This window comes from Labrus bergylta, chromosome 22 (assembly GCF_963930695.1).
Source record: "Labrus bergylta chromosome 22, fLabBer1.1, whole genome shotgun sequence".
Classification (NCBI taxonomy): Eukaryota; Metazoa; Chordata; class Actinopteri; order Labriformes; family Labridae; genus Labrus; species Labrus bergylta.
In genome coordinates, this window is record NC_089216.1 from 7,542,006 (window position 1) to 7,561,847 (window position 19,842).

Below are 19,842 nucleotides of genomic sequence, written 5' to 3' on the forward strand. Positions count from 1 at the left end.
TTTTTTTTTTTTTTTGTGCCTCATTTGTATATCACCAGCTTGTCACGTTATTGCACCTAATAATAATTTTTTTTTTTAAAAACTACACACAAGCACCTGCCATTTGCCGACACCACCAGTTTAAAACCCACGGAAAAACCCGAGTAAACCCGAACACCAGCCCAAACTCCCCTCCCTCCCAAAATCTTCTCTGTCTGTCTGTCGTGGTGCAAGCAGCCATGTTGCTGCGAGCTTGTTCCGGTATCAGGGCAGGATCGTGCGCATAGACTGCAATTCGGGCGCAGCTCTCTCTCCCTCTCTCCCTCTCTCTCTCTCTCTCTCTCTCCCCCCTCTCTCTCTCTCTCTCTTGTCGCCCGTCACACACACCTCGCATCAAGACAACCGATCATGGATTTTACAACCTGATGAACCCTTTTGGAATCGACTGGCCATAGGGGGGGGGAACAACAACAGGACGAGCTGGTTTATCGCCACACTGCACTGCAGCACTGCTGAACGACCTTTTATTCCAATCACGCATCAACAAGGAAAAAAAAAAAAACAGCGACCGGTGATTTCCGTGGATTTTTTTGTTGAGTTTCTGAGTGCTGCGGCCGGAGAGGACGGATAAAGCTAACTAGCTTTTTTGTTCTTGTTACCGAAAAAGAAACACGGAATTACCTACCCCAGCTTGCATTGGCGTCAAATTAATCCGTCATGTGACAATTCAACGTGGTGCTTATTTTGTGTTTTTCTTTTTTTTTTTTTATAAAAAAAAGGATACCTTCAGTGTGAGTTTCTGTTGTGTGCATTTGGGGAAGAAGGTCGAGACCTCGCCGGGAATAAACTTTGGCCTGAAAGTTTGTCCACTCACAAACCCCCCCTTTTTTTTTTTTTTTTTTTGCTCCTGAATCGAAAAGGAAGTATCTTTAATGACAACATTTTGACAAAACGACGTCGACTGCTTCGTGAAAACGACCCTGGAAAACATCTGTTTTTTTTTTTGTTTTTGTTTTTTTTAAAGATTTCTTTTGACAGCCGTAGTTTTTATTAGCAGCCACTTATAGGTTAGCATGCTAATTGAACCAACACAGCCCAACTTTTCCTGAAGCTTTCCAAAACGTCACAGCGTCAGGCCTTGGTCGCTTTCTAGTCTACCTTCGACGCTGCTAATCGGTGATTTTAGGCCTGCATGTTTTCACACTCGCACCTAAAATCTGAACGACAAATTAGCCCCTTTTTTTTGTTTACATGCTTGTTGACAAACATGGGACGTGCGGCTGCTGCTAGCTTAGTTTGCAGCTAGCTGGCTAAACTCCGCTAGCCCGCCGATGTGGGGATTCAACTTGTTGATTCACGGGCTCTCCTGCTAGCTGGCTAGCACTTGGCATTTTTGTTGTCTCATCATCTAGACAGATTTTTTTTAAATGCACAAAAGACACTGAAGAATCGTCCTATTCACACAGGTCCCTTTCCCCCCCTCCTCCCCCCCACACACACCTTTAATTGGAAACTTGAACTTTTTTCTAAAATGTCAACAAGGATCCCTCTGGTGCAAGTCATAGAGAATTCAACCGGGCAGGTAAGATGCAAGATTATTCTGCACAATAAAACCCCCCCCCACCTTCAAGACTTTACACTTTGCAAAGGGATTGTTATGTGCTGTGGAGAAGGGCCCAGGTTGGCCTTCGTGAGTCTCTGCTTTTCTCTCTGTCTCTGTTGTCTTTGCCACACAGCAGTGATTCACCAGCTTGCCTACGCACTCACACTGGATTTCCCACTCCTTGCAGAATAAGAAGAACACATTTTAGGTGTCTGTTTAGTCTGTGTGTCAGGGCATGTCCTCCTACTTTGACTTTTCCCTTACTTTTACCTGTTAAAGACAAACCAGTTCCATATTTCTAAATACTTTGAGAGTAAATGAAGACTGGCCCCCTCACAGTGGATTATCATCTCATATTTCACCCTGACACATTTCATTTGACAGCTTAGTGAATACACTCAACAATCAAGTTATGTTTGTTACAGTTTAAAAAAGTCTTTCCCAAGTCAAGTCAAGTCAAGTCAAGTCAGCTTTATTTACATAGCACATTTATAACAGCCGAGGCGTACAGTAAATTAGGCAACAATACATTACATCCAAAACATCATAAAGACACTTAAAAGCAAAAAATTAAAACACAAAACAATAGTAAAAGTTCTAGTAGACACAGCTGCTGGGATAAAACACTCAACTAGAGGTAAAAGCCAAGTAAGTGTTTTAAAAGAGAGTATGGCTAACTTTAGTTGCAGAATTGAGGTGTTATATGATTAAAACATTATAATAATTTTTGAATTGTAAAATTCTCAAGGATCTGTAATAAAACAGAACTGGCCACAGGAAAGGTTAAGGAGATTAACAAATGAATTGTGTGGTCCAGGGCACCGCTGAAACACAAATAGATTGAATTTGTAATATTGTCACAATTTTGATCCCAGACTTTTCATTTGAAATTATTTGGGCTCTGTACATGTGGGATGACTGAAGACACTTTCAAACAGTACACATCCTCTTTTGACCTAAAACTACTGACCTTTACACTCAGGCCTGAGGGCTCATGAACACTCGAGGAGTCTTAATTCATTTAAACACCCGTCAAAGCAAAGATTTCAGAAGCCAGAGTTACAAAAGATTTAATGTTTCCTGTTTTCATTCATGTTGGTAGTAAAACAGTTTGTCAGTGTACTTAAAAGTTTAAAAGACAAAGAAACAACCGGCAAGTGCTCATTATTAGACATCTGGAACAAAACCCATTGCTTTCAAGACTGCAATATGTTTCTTAATCTTGTAGACAGTTTGATCTCTACACTCTTTGTAATTATGAAAGCCACAAAAGCCCACATTATAGTTTCCAATACAGACCATGACTAGCCTTACTTTGACAAGCTTGATGGAATAGATAGGTGGAAGTTTTGGGTGTCTACATGTAACAGGGTGGCCAGTGTATGATGTCAGGACGTGTGTGCTCGACCTGTTTCTATATTTGTGTTGCTTGAGTAACTACAGTAATGTGAAAGTAGTTGTGGTGAGTCTTGGTGTGAAAGATAGTTTTAAGAAGTTGGTCTGTAGCTTTGAAGAGCAAAGCAGCATAAACAAATTCACACACATAAAGACACATTTGATAATACCTTTAAAAAAAAGTGAATGCCCAGTCAAGGGTTATTACAGACATGTAAAATGGTTGATTAAAGTAGCACATTTAAATGTTGTCTATACTGCTGCAGCCTTAACCAAACTGTGTTGTAGTTGATACATTAAAAGCCCAACCCTTGTGTGTAAAGTGCAGCTGCACATTAAACCAGACCTTAGACCTGCTCTTAACAGCCAATTGGGAAGACTCTTGGTGTTGGACACTCAAAGGTTAAAAGATTTAGTTTATCTTCGCTCGTTGTACGAACAAAATGCTGACGGAAGTTGTGTGTTGATACCATGTTCTCACTGCATGTGATGTGTGTGTGTGTGTGTGTGTGTGTGTTGGGCTTGTCTCACACAACGGATCACTGCTTCCGTAAAACTTAACAAGAAAGTAGATCGTCAGCTACATTTGTGTGAAGGTAAACTGACGCGAGTGACGAATGCATACTCTTGCATGGATAACACACCCATACCTGCAACAGAGGTCATAAACGGTATAGTTGATGATTACATAAGTCTCTGACTTTTACAGCCACTCACATACCAGTCAGTTTTAACCTGTTATAAGCACACTCCTCATTGTTTTTAATTTGACAATTTTTGGCTTTCCAAAGGACCAAACAAACAAAAAAAATAGTCAAATTTTTGCTGTGTACAACATTATTGAACAACACCTTGTGCTGGCCAGTCATGAACTGGAAAACATCCACATAAGTAGATCCACAACTTTGTAGTGTTCAGCTTTGTTCAACAAGCTATAAGAAGACTGAGGGGATTGTGTCATAATGCTTAAAAGTTGAACACTCAGGCTCGAAAAGAGTATAAAACCAAAGTACATTACCTTGGTAATAAATAACACTCACACTAAACTTCCGGGTATGCCCTACCCTGTACCAATACAGCCCCATGTGGTGTTATGCTGTAGTACCATTTTGGGCCAGAAAGAACCCTTATAAATCCTGTGGCACCTAGTTAGGATTTGGGGGTGAAAGAAGAACATTTTGGGGGTCATGGCAAGTCCTTAACTGGGTTTGTAGGCAAAGGGTCACAGATGGATACTCCCACACACACAAACGGTCTGTTTTAAAGTCCATGTATAGAAAGCCCCTGGTGTCGGGTCTCAAGATACAGGACAAAATGGCACCGGACACGAAAGCAGGCTCAGTGTTGACATGACTGTCTCTGTTTCTGTCAGGTACTCCAAATGTATATTTTGACATGGTTGAATGTGCCTCTTCTGAAAGCAGATACTCTTCACAAAACGTAATGTTGGAGCTGCACGAGGACTGATTTCCTAGAATGGAGAGGCAGTTTATTTGAATGTTTCACGTTTTGGTAGCCTAATGGAGATTTACTTGACCGGGGATGGAAAGTTTGAATGGCAAACCAAGCTGCAAGTTAATGTTTTTAAGTGTCAGCAGGGGTCTGTGCAGTGAAAGTTACCCATCCAGGCTCGTGCTGGATTGCTGTTAAAGAGAGAAGTGACTTGTGACATCTTCCTAACGGTTTTAACAGCAGATACACTGAGTAGCAATAAACCAACATGTTGCCATGTTACACAAGGGTTTTTATCTGGCTTTAAAGTTTGAGGAACTTAATGTCATTTAACAATTACCCTAATGGCACACCAGTTGAACTTTTAATTTGTACACAATACATTGTTAAATAATGGCAATTTAAAATACAATTATTTAATACATTTTGTCTCTGAAACTATTTTAGCAACAAGGATGGGACCCTAACCCTAAACTATTATTTTAATAGATAAGTCGCAAATGGGTAACTTGTTTTGTCAACCTGTTAGCTGCAGGTTTGCTCTCTTAGTCCACTTCCCCAGCATGATCTCTTTATTGTCTGATTTCCTGTTTTACTATGTTCCTTCTCTATTCATTGAGCCACTTGTGAAAAGATAGACTGATGCAGCCAGAAATACTGGTCTGCCTTTTCAATTGTTACTTCATCCTCCATGTCATTGTTTGGCTAGCATAGTATAACTGCACGCCAGCTTAGCAAACTGGGTCCTCCTCATATGGACCTGTGATGTGTTTGAACCATTCATTTGTCTGAGTTATTGAAGAGTTACTGCCTATAAAACTTTGAACAGACGTAATCACATTTAGGACTTGTTTTCATGTTTGCATTAGGGTTATAATTGTAGTCTGTCCGGGCCAAAAGGAAATAAACTAAGGCACAAGGAAATTAAACATAAACAGTGACGGTGATAGTTTTCAATTTCAATGGTCCAAAATATCCTCAGTGGGTAATTTGAGTGGCCCCACCACCCACCCACCCACCATTCATGTTTTTTTCTGGATGTGCAGTATATAGTAGTATACAGGGCTTTCCAAAGCCATAAGGAGTATTCAGCCAGTAAGGAAAAGTAGCCAGCTAGGAGGTGAGCAAAATGTTGTTCATAAAAGCTCACACTTTGGGGGCTTCTGGTACATTTCAATGCCTTTATTCTATCATGTACAATGATAATTATTACATATATTGTGGTGTTATAACCACACCTAACACTCCACACAAACACAAAAGTAACATGTTGCTGACTGATAGATTACACTCAATTATGAGTGTTTCTTAGCCATTGCCCTTACATGTTGCTCGATGTGCTGATGCAGTGTGAAATGTGGAATTAAACGGGACTAAAAGAAGTTGCATTTTGGATGCATCAATGCAGAGTTTGCTGTGTCCTTTTGGATATTTTTGCGTAAAGATGGGTATCGAGAACCAGTCTTTTTTTGGTATCTGTATGAGATTGGTTAGTAGCGAAAGTACTGGACACCTTGTTGCTCCTAACAGTATTAACATCAACATTACATCTGAATTAACAATCAGGGCTCTCCATAAGATCCAGTGTTTAATCGAGATATGCTAACAATCGGCTCTCTGCGAATTTGTGCAAAGCCTTAATCCTGGTTCTGCAGCTAAATCAAACTCAGCAAAGTTTTTATACGTGACTGTTGGGTATAAACATTTACCAGTCATGTGGCTGATATCCCTTTGAAACTTACTGGCGCTTGGCGGGTATGGATTGCGGACCCTGAGTGTAATATAAAGTTGTTCAGTACTGTGAGCATTATTTCATAGGAGATATCTTCTGCCTTGATTTGTGTTACGGAAGTTTTTTTTCTCCAGACCAAGTAGCACAACTCAACAGAACACCAGCTGTCGGCCAAATAACAAAGTAGTCAATTACTGTAAGTAGTCTCTTGTTGATTCCAATAAATATTTTGGACTAACAAGTTGTGACTTAGGCTTAATCAGCAGAATGTCACAGAGCTTTTGTAACCAGAGAAGCTACACAATAAAAAGTTGCCTTTCAACATTTTTTCCCAACATGTCTTTTATTTTTTGCACCAAATCATAGAGAAGTGTAGATAAGAGTGTTGATAGAATTTCCCCATTGATAAGCAGTATCTGTATCAATACCAGTGTCAATAAAATCTGAACGACAACCATCCCTATGTATGCAACCTGTGCTAGGATGCATACAAAGCAACACCACTTGCATACATTGCAAGATGGCCCATATGAAGGGATAGGAAGCCTAGTCTGATGCTAACAGCATTTGCCTTTGATTAGAGGCAAGAATAAAGTTCCCTCACAACCAAAAAAAAACACTAGAAATGCTAGCTTAGGCACTTTAATTGAAGTAACCTTTTCATGAATGGCGAGGGGGCCTTCAAGTAAACACTTACTGCCCCTGTGAATTTCCTTGCTTACCCTTCTAAATCAAGCAGCAGAAATTGGGATGGGATCGAAAGAATGGTGGGATGAGGGCACTGAAATACTTTATTGGAGATCTTGGTGCCAGACAGGAATAAGGACAATCGATTGACAGCCAATTCATATATAAACATACCGGATGCTCAACAACTTTAATTGATTTATGGTCAGTTGCTGTACGCTTACGTAACCTGTAAGGTCCATTATGTACTGTATCGATTTATTCAATACATTCCTAGCAAAACATTTTTTTTGATCTGGCTTCTCATTTTGCAACCTGTTCCTCTGTTGAATTGTTGTTACTGGCAGGTGAATGCAATTGTTCAAATGCTGCTGTGATTGTCTGGACTTCTTTTAATGACTCAGGAGGCTGTGAAACTGATTTGCCCTTCTGGGATTAATACATTTGTGTGAATCTTAAATAAAAACAGCAACCGTCAATACATCAAAAGGGAGGCATGAGAAAGGATAACAGCATGCATGTGATTTCTATCATGGAAAGATAACATAATTTAATAAGCGTCGTTGTCCTCATCGCATGATCATCCTTTTTATATGCTAGAGATATTCCAATTTTCTTTTCTTACTCTGATTTTAAAGATTATTATTATAACTGTTTTTGAATGTTAGCCTTATAAGACGGGACAGCTGTAAAGTAGGAAAAGAGAGTTGGGGATGACATGTACAAAATAGCACCCTGATCTGTGGTTGAACCAGTGACCACTGTTTAAGTCATGAACGATTTCAGAGGTATCCATGTGATTTCTTCATTAACCTTAAACCACAGTCTTTCCTCTGTTTGAGGTGTCTTGTCTATTCCAGGTTGACCTTTTTATCCTGCTCCAGGACTCAGATAGTGACAGTTCCAGGTTTGAATTGGCCATCAATCACCAAAGCAACCTAAGATAAAGATAGATCATGGAAGATAGATAAACACTGCTGAGCACAGTTTGATGTATTTCATCTGACGCCCTGGGAGTGTGAAAGTCTCAGCGAATCTCCCTGCAAGCTGCAGAGCTCGAAATCCAATACAGATGAGCTAAAAGCACCGCATGAGTTTATTAACATAAGCGTGCTGATGAAGTCCTTTTTTCATTATTCTAGTGTTCACCTTTTTGCTCGACTTCATTCATGCTCTCCTTGAATGAGTCATCTAATAAGAAATCTATAAAACACATGCGCACTTGCACACATACACCCAGGAAACCATAAATTATCCCTCTGTCCTTACCAAACCAGTCACTAGGCAGATGAAGAGAAAGACAAAGCTAGCCAGGGCCCTAGCAACAGAGAACCTGCAGCTAACACACATACACACACACACACACACTGGATCATTCACTCTTTAACATTCTCATTTGTTCTTGCCGGCGCTCACACATACTGGGAGTTTCTTCTTGTCCCCAGACACATCCAATGAGTTGTTAGTCAGATCCGAATTATGTTTTGATTTAATGAGTTGTGTTAGTCATTTTTACCTGAGGTTCCTGTGGAAAAATTGATAGAGGACTCCCAGGTGCTACCAAGGTGTTTCACAAACAATGCAGTGTAGTTCAGCGCTTTGTGTGTGTTCGATTGTCTGAGATAGGGTTAAACAGGCCCTTCCAGTTGAGCAGAGTGGTAGGTGTGGCAGCTAACTGTAGACCTTCGATTTTAAGGGCTTGACGTCATTCAGTCGAAGGAGTGTGAATTTCTCTCCCATTGCTTGAATGTTATTCAGTCCTTCTGCTGAGTCATCTGATGTCAGTCCTCCATCAAAACTTGCATTTCTTATAGTGATCACGTGTTTGTTTTGGTATCTAGGAACGGTTTTAATTAGTTTGAAGAACTGGTTAGCTTGCTTCAACTTTAGCTTTAGTACAAATACAGGTGCATATCTTTAGCTGTTTCCTTATTTGGAGTTACAAATATATCAAAACAACCGACAAGAAGGCTGTTTAAAGCCTTTTTCCACATATGCACTCCTGAAAAGTTCTAGAAAATGTTTCTTCCTGAGACGGCGAGAGACATTCACAGCCATTGGAGGAAGGGTGTAGGAGGCAAGACGCAACGTTTAAAAAAACACAGAAGTTACGTATGAAGCAACAGAGAATGACACTATAATGAGAAATGTAGCCTTTATATCAATGCTACCTGTAGTTTGACAAAATTAAAATATCCACAAAAGAACATACCGTAAAACATAATGAAGCAGTTTGATAATGAGGTATGGAGACAACACCGGGTCTGTGCTTACAGTTTATGGTTGTGCATCGGTCACAGGATGTAAAATACACCACCCACTCGCTCACAGTGAATTTTCCTGAGTATTTCCTGCTGCCTTCACGCAACAGCTCAACCCGAGTTCACGCGGAACATTTCCTAGGCGGCTGGCAGGATAAAGTCTGGTTAAAGTCAGTGAAAAATGAGTCTGTTTGTGTTACAACAAGCAGCTAACCCTTCAACTTCAGGAAGTTGTCAGGAGTTTTGTGCGACTGTGAAAGCATCACTGTAGTTTGAATATTTTTCGTTGTATAAAATGGAACAATAATTGCAAAAAAGTGTCTGAGTTAATAATCCAAATCAAAACTTTTCTTGTTTCTCAATGCTACACCCGAAAAGTAGTAATGCTCCTTATTATCCAAAACATATTCTCCACAGCTTAGATGCTCCGTGTCAAAAGTTTTGCCCGTTAACTTTCTTAACAGTCGTTGGAAAAAAAAAAGCTATTTTAAAATGTTTTTAGTACCCCCAACTGTTTCCCAACTTCTCTCTGAGGCTCTAACCTGTGTCCCGTTTACCTCTCTTATTCTGCAGAATTAACTGCGTCATTAGTGGGAACTTTCTGATCTCTGCTGAGTCACACTGATTCAGATTCCAGGCAGTGTTAAAATTGGGTTAGTTGGGGTTCATGTCACACAGTGGCTGGCTGGTAAATTAGCATCTGCCAAGTGCTAGTAAAATATGAGAGTGGCTCGCAGATTATTGACAAAAAAAAATTGAGCTTAAAAAGGCATATTTTATTTCAGTGACTGGTTTAAAAAACATTTAATGTGTGAGCCAAGAATAAGCAAAGCCAGGGTCGGAAATTATCACCCGTCTGGCACCAAATGCAGGTAGATTTTCTGTTTTGGGGAGAACATTTCAGGCGGCCATCGGTCACCTGGTGGGTAAATGTCAATACAATTATAATCATGTGTAAAGATGTGCTGTGTTTTGTGCTTGTCTCTCCTGCTTCTCTGCTGTCTCACATACGTGTGCTGACATACACCAACATACACTGAAATGTACACGTAAAAAAAAGGAATTTCACACATGCGTTTAAAAATGTAATTAAGCACCATTAACTATTGAAATTCACAGATTAATCGCAATTAAAAACTTTTGCCGTTTGATAGCCCTTAAATAAACTTGAATCATGTATATTTAGCATCATTTCAAAATCAGTCACCCTGTGGAACTACACAGACCTCTTTGCCATGGTGGCCCACATGTTCGGCTCACACTCACTCACATCAAGTTGCATAGGAGCAGAACAAGGGGATGCCAGGAAGTGCTGTGCTTTTTGTATATAAACAGTGACAGCAACAGAGCAAACAGGAGCTCTTGATTGATTTTACACACACACTCACACACACACACACACACACACACACACACACACACACACACACACACACACACACGTGAAACACATGCCTTGGGAGCTAGGGTAGTACAGTTCAAGAGAACACACACATACAACATTTAATTCCCAGCAAACTGAGACCTAGCGTCACACCACCTTGCTAAAGTAAGGGGCCTTTCACAAATGTACTTACACTTGTGTTTGTGTGTGGAGAGAGTTTGTATAGCCAGTTTGCATATAGAGTATACATACATTATGCTGTGCTGCCTATACAACTGGAAGCATCTATAAATACTGCAACTAGTCGGATCATCTTTTTGACAGCAGTTACTTGTTACATCATTATACATGAATCTGGATTTCAATGAAACCTGCACCTCTTCTGAGCCAAAATCGGTTATGTTTCTCAACATCAAATGTCTTAAAATCCTTCTACAATGATGTCTGCCAGTAGATGATTTAATAAGTCATTAACATTGACTCACTGGCATGATGAAAAATGTTCTTCTTTGTCACTACATAAACTAACATGTGTGAATGATGTATTTATGGTCGTCTCAAAAGCTACAAATTGGCCCGATAATAGTCTATACATTTTGGAAATATCAAAATGTAGCATACATTAAAAAAGAAGGAACCTTCAACTGTTTTCAGTGGCTTTTTAAAGCTGTGAGTTACTGTAGCTGCGTTTGTTCTTGTTATTTCCTCCATTACCAAATATGAATTATGCAAACGTGTATACACCCTGGTCCAGTTTCCCTGAAATGAAAGAGAGGAACAGTCAAACAGGTGCAGTAACATTTCTGTCAGGCATTTGGCAGCTTTTTAACTTGGTCCTTTTAATTTCCCTGAGTGGTTGTTTCACATGAGTACTCCCAAAGTTATTCCCTGTTGGGAGTTCCTTGTAATTAGCTAACTGGCTCCAGTTAGTAGTTGTGGCTTTAGACATTATTTGTGTGTGTGTAGGAGTAACTATATAGCAACCATAATACTGTGGTTTACGAAAAGAACAAAAGTTACTTCTGATAAAAGTTGGATTATTTTAACCTCTTCTGAGATACCCCTGTTAAGTAAGGTTGATGCATACATCATGCCCCCCATTGAAGTACAGCAGTTGTTGTCAATGAAGTCTTTTTCTTGGAAAAGAGGAACATTAATAGAAACATAAGCATATGAATAGCAGGGTAGAACAAAAACAGAAAGGATGTGAGGGGGGAGGGTTGGAGCAAAAGACAGTAAAAGAAGGATGAAAGAGATAAAAACATCGATATACAGTGCAGATTCAGCATGCGACAAATCTCCATGGTAACACATCCATTACTGCCCAGAGTTTGGAGGTGTGTGTGTGTGTGTGTTTCTGTGTCCTCCCACCCACAAATTTCAATGTAACGCAGAAGCTTTGTTGCCATGTTATCTATCTGATAATGACCCTATCTGTCCTTAGCTTGTAAGCTAACATGTAGCTGTATTTGTTAGTTAAAAAAAGAGGAGAAATGTATTCCTCAGATAATAACGTACACTTCAAATCAAAGTTCCAATGTTAAGCATCATCTAGTTTCTGATACACATGTTTATAAATAGCATATTGGATCCAGGCCATAAACTAAAAGTTTTCTCCTAAGAACCTCCTAGTTACTTCATATTCATAGAAAGAAGGGAAGTTGTTCCACATTAAGTTCATTTGATAAATGATTATGCTTTGCTTGGCATTGTGGTACCAATAAGGTGCATACTGAGCAAAGCATATTGAGGACGTATTTTGTGCACAACATGACATTCATAAGATCTTTGTTACCGCTAAGTGTGAGGATTGGATGTTTAAAATGTTTTAATTCTCTGTACACTTACACGGGTGTTTATATTAGTTTGGCTGATCCGACCAGGACAAGTTGTAAATAGTTGGAGCTTTTATGATGTAATAAATTCTGATCACCAAGACGTATGATAACAACAACAACAACAAGTCCTCCTTCCCAAACAGGTTCTACAAAATGAACATGGTAGTGGAGCTGTCACTCCCACAGATTTCAAATCACTGACAGGTGTGTGAATGAACAGAGGCTTCAGCAGTTCTAAACAGACGATACCTGGGCGGGTTTTTTTTTCCGACCGTTTTTTAAATTTTTTTTATGAAGGCTATTCATAAATTGCCTCGCTCACAAGAGCAAGAAAGGGACAGAAGCCCTAGTCAGGCTGCCATTTCAAGCCGCAATATTTACACCCCCTCTGATGTTTCGCCCATGTACTGTCATCGGAGGTAGAAACGGAGTCGTTACAGAGGTGGCGTGGATCGAGCCAGCGGGGAAGCTCGGCGCTGTGTGTTTGTGAATGTCTGACTGTGTGTCTATGTGGAGCTCCCGCTGTGGCGTGCGTCCCCAACACCGAAACGCAATGCCAATTCACAGACCGGGATACCAATACTGCATCGTCGTGGAATCAATATGAATGTTCAAAGATGTGATGACGGCTGATCTTACTTACAGCACTTTTTGAGAAGAAAAAAAAAGCAGTCTTAAAAAAGCTTAAGAGAGAGACGTCCGCTGTCTGTCCGTCTCTCCCTCATGTCAAAACAGAAACTTACCATGCCTTCATTTCAATATTTTTATGCAGCTGCTTGCTTTTCATACCCGTCACGCAGTCTGAGGATGATTGTTTTGATATGCATCATAGTCGCACGCCTTTTTTTCCAGTTTGCGCTGAAGTACTGTGTCGGGTTGCTGACAGCCCCACAGTTATTTAAGATGTGATTGATAATTAATTATAGTAATGTCAAAGTAATATAATTTACAGACTTGGACATATAATTTCAAACCATACAGAGACAGAATAGTTTTCTGCATCATTGGAAAGTTTGCGTGTGACATCGCATATATATGCTGTGCCACAGTAACCCCCCAGCTGAGAGCAATGGGTCGTCCTTATTTATTAATTTGAGTAAGCAAACAGAGAAAGAATGGAAAAATTGCTAGCTTAAATAGCACCGCAGTAACTGCCTGTGGCAATTGGCGCTGGTCTTTGTGGATGAGCTGTGTTTGCGTCAAGGATTATTTGCATAGGTAGGGGGTTATATTGCAACTTCGCATCCATCATTTCTACATAGATGCAAATGAGAAAAGGATGCTATCCGCTTGTTAGTGCAGTTTGTGTGCATTTCACCCTTTGAGTGTACTTTGTGGAGTCCACACTATCTTTTTCTCTCATTCGCACAGGTGTAGCGCCTGCAAAAGCAGTGCAATCCTTTTGTAGATCTGCCTCTATGTGTCCACTTGTATTTGCAGGAATGTCTTTTTGCTTTACATCTACAAACAACTTAGACACTTCAATTTCTGTAATGAACAAAAGACTTGGGAGTACATGGCGTTGGCCACACTCGTTAAGCAGCCGACTGAAGCCTTTTTATCAAATACGCTGTATAGGCCTAAGTCTTTTATAAATAACGCAGAAAAGCCCTTTTGTTATCATCCGATCCCGTTTAGACGTTGAAGGAAATTTCAAACTGCATGACTTAATGTCCAACTCACAACTTCCTAGTGTTAGACAAAATGAAAGCAAAGATTACGGGTGCATTTTAGACTTTTGCAAACGGTGTTTGTTTTGATCTGATCTGATCTCTCAAAACTGCCATCACAGCTTTGCGGCCCGGTCGATTCTATAAAATCTGTATGGGCGCACACATCTGCAGAGAGCACATGTCAATATAAAGATTTTTAGAGCACAGCCCGAGCAGCAAGTTTAAGTCCATGCAGAACAGGACAGGAGAGAGGTTTGAGTTATTGGCAACACACAGTCAATTGAGTTCAGGTCAGTAAATGTCCAGTAAAAGCTTTGTTCATATTTAATTGGAATAATTTTGTAAAATTGCACCGTTCAGATGTGCTTGTTTGAGTACAATAGTTCCTGTGTATGCTCTGCTAATACTGCATACTTTTTTGGTGCTGCTTTTGAGATGAGAGTCAACAAATTTTAATTGTGATGATGAAGTAGGGCTGCAGTAACTGGTAATCTGGGCTTGGCCACCCCATTTATAAAAAAAAAAAAAAAAAGTCTGGATTCGGCCCTGCTTCCTGAACTAACGCACTTCGACCACGTCATGTTGCTTTGTCCAGAGGCCTCTGTTGAGGGGGCAACAAGTGCAGGACAGAGACTTGTCAACTTCTCGAGGATAACAGTATTTCCTTCATCGATCCACAGTGACTGACGCTGCTTCTGCCAAGAGTGTCGTGTCTGGTTTCACAGCTGTAAAAACATTTTCTATAGCGAGGGATAAATCCTAAAAAACACTTGAGGCAAATTGCATTTTAGAAATCAAGGTTACTCGATTGATTCAAGGAATCATTTCAGCCCTAGATTTAAGTAGTAATGGGTTTCTGAAAGTCAACCCCACAATTAGGATTTAAAACCACTTTCAGAAATAACTGTTAATGACTTGGATTTTTTAATATTACTTTTCCTCTATTAAAAAAAGCAACTTAAATTCTCCCTGAAAAGAAAAACTATGAAACACGTGATTCTCCATTGTGACTGCAGTATAGGCTAATATGAGGAGAGCAGTCCAATCAGATGAAAACAGGCCGTCTGATCACATTATAAGTGATCATTAATAATTGATGGAGTATGTGGAAGATGAAACGGAGATTCCTTTCACAGTATCAAAAATGCTTCTTGTTCACCTTATGCTTACTCCCTAAAATGGAATGTGGTCATATATCTGAATGGCATCTTCCCGTAACCCGGAAAAGTAAAAGCCTGCAATAATGAGGCCTGAGTCAAAACACAGGCAGTAATGCCTTGGATTAAAATGACGTGTGTGTGTGTGTGTGTGTTTTGGTCTCATGCTTGTGTATGAAGTGTGGCAGCCAATGGCTCTTACATTATTTAAGTGATTTCAGTTTTTACTTGACGAAGCATATTAACTTGTATAGGTTTGAGTGAATTTGTTTTTATTTTGTTACTGTGAGTGCATGTGTGTGTGTGTGGGAGAAAACTGCTTTGCTTTAACTTTGGCCTGGAAATCTGAAATTTCTTGTTTGTAAAAAATCTTCTAGTTCGTAATCGAGGCCACGGAATGAAATCAGATTTCTGTAGAGTTCATGTGACATGTTAAAATACTACATTTTTGTCCCTAAATATTTTAAAGTTATAACTTTTAATGTAAACTATTTTCACTGTTGGGTTTATCGGTTTTAAAAGGTAGAAAAATATCACTTTATGCTTTGAAGCTTTTATATATTTCATATATTTTACATATGAAAAGCATAATCTCAGTTGAAGTGTTTTCACCAAGAAAAGGCAATTTCTATGTGGCAGTGCTTTATGTAGATGCTATATAAGGACAGCAGGAATAATGTGCCATTTGATAATATATGTTGAGACATTTTGGAAGTGCCAGACCATTAATTGTTCACTTTTTTTTGCTTACAACTCAGATTTGCCTTTGAAATACTCATGTAGGCCATCCAGACTTCCTCAACTTTTTGCACACTTCCTCAACTTTTTGCACACTGGAAGAATGCACACTCGTGCATCACATTGTCACCTGGAGTTGTTAAAAAAAGGTCATATAATGGATTAGGTATGTGTCATTTAGCCATGTGTTTTCAGTTTACTCCCTCCAATCCTTCTACAAGAGGTCCCTTCATCTGGCAGCGATGTCATCAACACACCCTGAGATTCAGCACTCGACTGCAGTTTGTCAGCTTTTGTGAATGTCAAATTAGATTTCCCTCGTTGGACTTTGGAATCCATTTGTCTGAAAGCAGCTTTACACTCGTATTCACAAGTCCAATAGAGCATCAGAGAGAATGTGAGAACAACACACTGATGTCACTTATTGTCCTCGCACAAGTCTATAATTATAACTGAGAGGAGAGGTGGATATGCTCATGTGTGTTCGGGGCGGGGAGGGGGGCAGTTTCTTAGAAGACAAAAATAGTCAGACATGAAAGAGGATAGGAGAGAAGCAAGACCAAAGAGTGGAGGACTGTAGAAGAAGGGAAAGAACTCAGAGAGTTGGTTTGTCTCATTTCACTGACTGGTACTTCAGCTTCAGTTTGTGGTGTTACGGATCACAAATCCCTCGGCTTGGATCAGATCGTTCTTTCAGATCAACCAAAAAAAATAAAAATTAAGTTTACCACTCTTCAGCTAGACATGACACAAACTGTGAAATGTAACACCATTGCTATAAATCAAAATGCTTCTCCATGAATGAAGCCTAAATTATGTATCGCATCCTCCTCCTCTACTTTTTTTCCCCTATAGGCTTACACATTGCTACTATTCCAATAATAATAGCCTAGTAGAAGCAGTTGGAGCTGAAACCTGAACTCTCTTATGATCAAGAAAGTGCTTTTAAAATCTGAACACAGCTGACTGTAATATAAAAAACAGCTTCATTAAAAACAGTATTTATAACTCAGGGGACAGTGGGAGGTCAGGGACATCAGCTGCACAAACACTAAAAAGAAATCTTTGGGTGCGTAACAAATTTGCTGCAATCTACAGATTTCTTATGTCAGTAAGGATGGAACTACAAATGTGTAAAACTATCTTCATTTATTAGCCTGTTCAGTCAGAGACACTGATGAGGGATGACAGAGTTATAGCTTTAGTGAAACTTGAAAGACTTTGTTTTTTCTTTGAGAAAACAAGGCATGCTTTGTCTGCAAATTTCTTCTTTTGGCTCGCGTAACCAGGTTCAGGTTACTTTATTTACCTGTTTTGCGGTTAACAGTCAGACTGCACATTGTCGAAACATAGAACCCTAGAAGGAAATTTGTTTTTTGAAATCGTCGCATAAAAATCCTGAAACTTGATTTTTTTCCCCCCCACCACCCGATCACACATTAAAGGCCTTAACGCACCAAGCAGACTGCAAAGAACTAGTGGGCGACGAAGGCCGCCTTTGGCGTCGGCTCACAACGGCTTTTGTCTTGGCCAAAAAGTTGCACTGGAACACACCACAAAGACTACAGCCGACGGTCTCCTTGGTGTGTCAGGGCCTTTATAATAATGAGAAATAGAAAGCCCAAAGCATCCACCTCAAACAAGGCCACATTCGGCCCTTCTCTTATCTGTCCTCTGGGTTTCATGCCACATGTCAATTGCTCAGAATTCAATTTCCTCCCCTTGTGTTGTGGCTTAATTCTGCCTATTCCACTTTATGCAGGTCTGCACTGTCAGCATGAGGATGTGGGGGGTGGGTTGGGGTGCAGACATTAGATCATACCATCTGGAGCAAGAAACTAACTAGCACAAAGAAAATACACAAAGAATGATTATGCATATTTCCCGTGGCCTGAATATGGTTCTGAAGGGAGGAATAAGTTGTTAACATGTGGTTTGTGTGGTTATTTGTGACAGAGCAAGCCTCTACTTTTTCAAGCCACAGAGAGACAATTAAGTGCCTAAAATGACTAGTCAGTGTCGGAGGTAAAGAACAAGAGAAAGAGACGATTTTTACTGTACGCATTCACTCCACACCAACAGTGTGAATTTCACTGGACCGTCTCCCTCATTGGTGTCAAATCTCCGAGAGGCGCGTGTGACTTATGCTGCTGCATACACGCGCGTGCATGTCTTTGTAGCCCACACCAGTGTGTATTCTTGTTTCTGCACGGCTGTTTGTGTCACAGCCCGTGTGTGTTTGCGGCTCGTCACCCTGGAGCCAGTCGTCCTTCTCCTCTGACCCTGATCCCTGTCACCTGTCCGCTCAGATCACACACACACACACACTGCTGTGACCCTTTCCTGGGGTTGAAACCCAATCACTCTTGCACACCAAGTAAACCTACCAGCGCAGCTTTGTTTTCCTTTTGTGGGTTTGTGTTCGAGTCAGAAAGTCCTACTGTATGCTGTTAGATTAAATTCAGGCTATTTTAATTAAAAACTATGATACAAAGATTCAAACTAAAGACCAATACAGTAAAGGAAGCTGGGATTAGCAGTACAACTGATCAAACTGAGGTCATTGTCTCGGCACAGTTCATGATGTAAGATAGTGGTTAATCAAACTTTTTACATTGTTAGAGTAAGGTTTTCAACAAAAAGATGCTAGCCCTGATGGCTAGCGCCTTTCTTTCTTTTCAAATAAGATCTCCAACAACTCCACTGTACCTGTAGTTTGAAACACACTGGGTCCAGAATTCATCCAACAATGCGTGGTAGCTTTGGGTTGTTTAACATTTCCTTCATTTTTTTCCCTCACTCTCAGGTTTACTGTCAGTCTCGATTGCTTCCTGCCTCATCATGTCTTCCTATGCTTAACATGTTGGCCTCTCTCTCCTCAGGAGTCTAAATCATCGCGCTCCAGCATGCCGCGATGTCGGAACTCCGTTGCTACGACCACAACAGACGACCAGCCGCACATTGGTAACTATCGGTTGCTAAAAACCATCGGCAAAGGCAACTTTGCCAAGGTCAAACTGGCACGACACGTCCTGACCGGGAAAGAGGTAGGCATTCATGCACACACGCTATATTTGTCTCAAAGCTTTGAATCTGTCTTTTACTTACAGAGTCTCCCCGACTGTCTGAACTCAAGACTTATTTTTAGCCATATTCTGAAGGACCACTTTGCTATTGACTGTTTATTTTGATAGAAACTGGTCAGATAGTGACTAAATGACAACAGCACTGCTGAGAAAATCTATTCAAGAGGAGAAGACCTTGTGTTTTTTAAGTGTTTATATGCAAAACTGAGTAACAATAGCATCAAAATGCTGGGACCTTAATAAACAATAAGAACAGGAAATGTCATTATTTTAGGAATCCTTAGCACTTTACTCAGCAGTTAGTGTCAAAACAATGAAAAGAAAGGAAGTCCAGGGTGTTCTCTAATTAGTCCAGATGGTAGAAACAAGAAGAAACACTGTGAATGTTTAGCTAATGTCTTAATGTGAATCCTGGTTGATGAGAATAGGGGAGGGTTCATGCTGCGACACACAGTAGGTCTGGTCTGATCCTTGGCTTCCATGTCTTTGGAGACGGTACATCTGCTGCAGGAGATTAGATCACCATTGTCGGCTTGAATGGAGAGCCTAAAAGTCTCCGGGCTTACTGTGAATTCCAGATGTGACGTCACGTGGTGGTCTGTCCCTTTAAGGGGAAAAAGCTGTGTCTGCAGCGGAGCGCATGCCTGGGCTCAGTCTGAGGACCAGTAAAGTAAAAGTCTTGCTCTGTGTGTGAGAGAGGGAGAGCTGGAGAGGGGTGGGCAGGTTCTGTCAATGTGTGACAGCTCTCTGCCTGACACCCTGATAACACTCCTTGTGACTCGCTGGCAAACACACACACACACACACACACACACACACACACTCACACAAAGAAAACAAGGGAGAGTCAGTCAGAC

At 40.4% G+C, this 19,842-nt stretch overlaps 1 protein-coding gene across 11 annotated transcripts in view; it reads left to right on the plus strand.

Annotated features, from left to right (window-relative positions):
• Positions 1–211: 211 nt before the first annotated feature.
• Positions 212–19,842, plus strand: part of mark2b (MAP/microtubule affinity-regulating kinase 2b) — a 46,990-nt gene continuing 27,359 nt past the window's right edge. For 6 of the 11 annotated variants that reach the window (XM_020643659.3, XM_020643656.3, XM_020643658.3 and 3 more), the window contains exons 1-2: positions 219–1,561; positions 18,782–18,946. In XM_020643659.3, coding sequence (XP_020499315.1) covers positions 1,511–1,561; positions 18,782–18,946 — 216 coding nt within the window. In that variant the 5' untranslated portion in view covers positions 219–1,510. Of the gene's footprint in view, positions 1,562–18,781; positions 18,947–19,842 lie in introns of all 11 variants that reach the window. The other 5 variants (XM_065950440.1, XM_065950442.1, XM_065950444.1 and 2 more) reach the window with 3 other exon arrangements.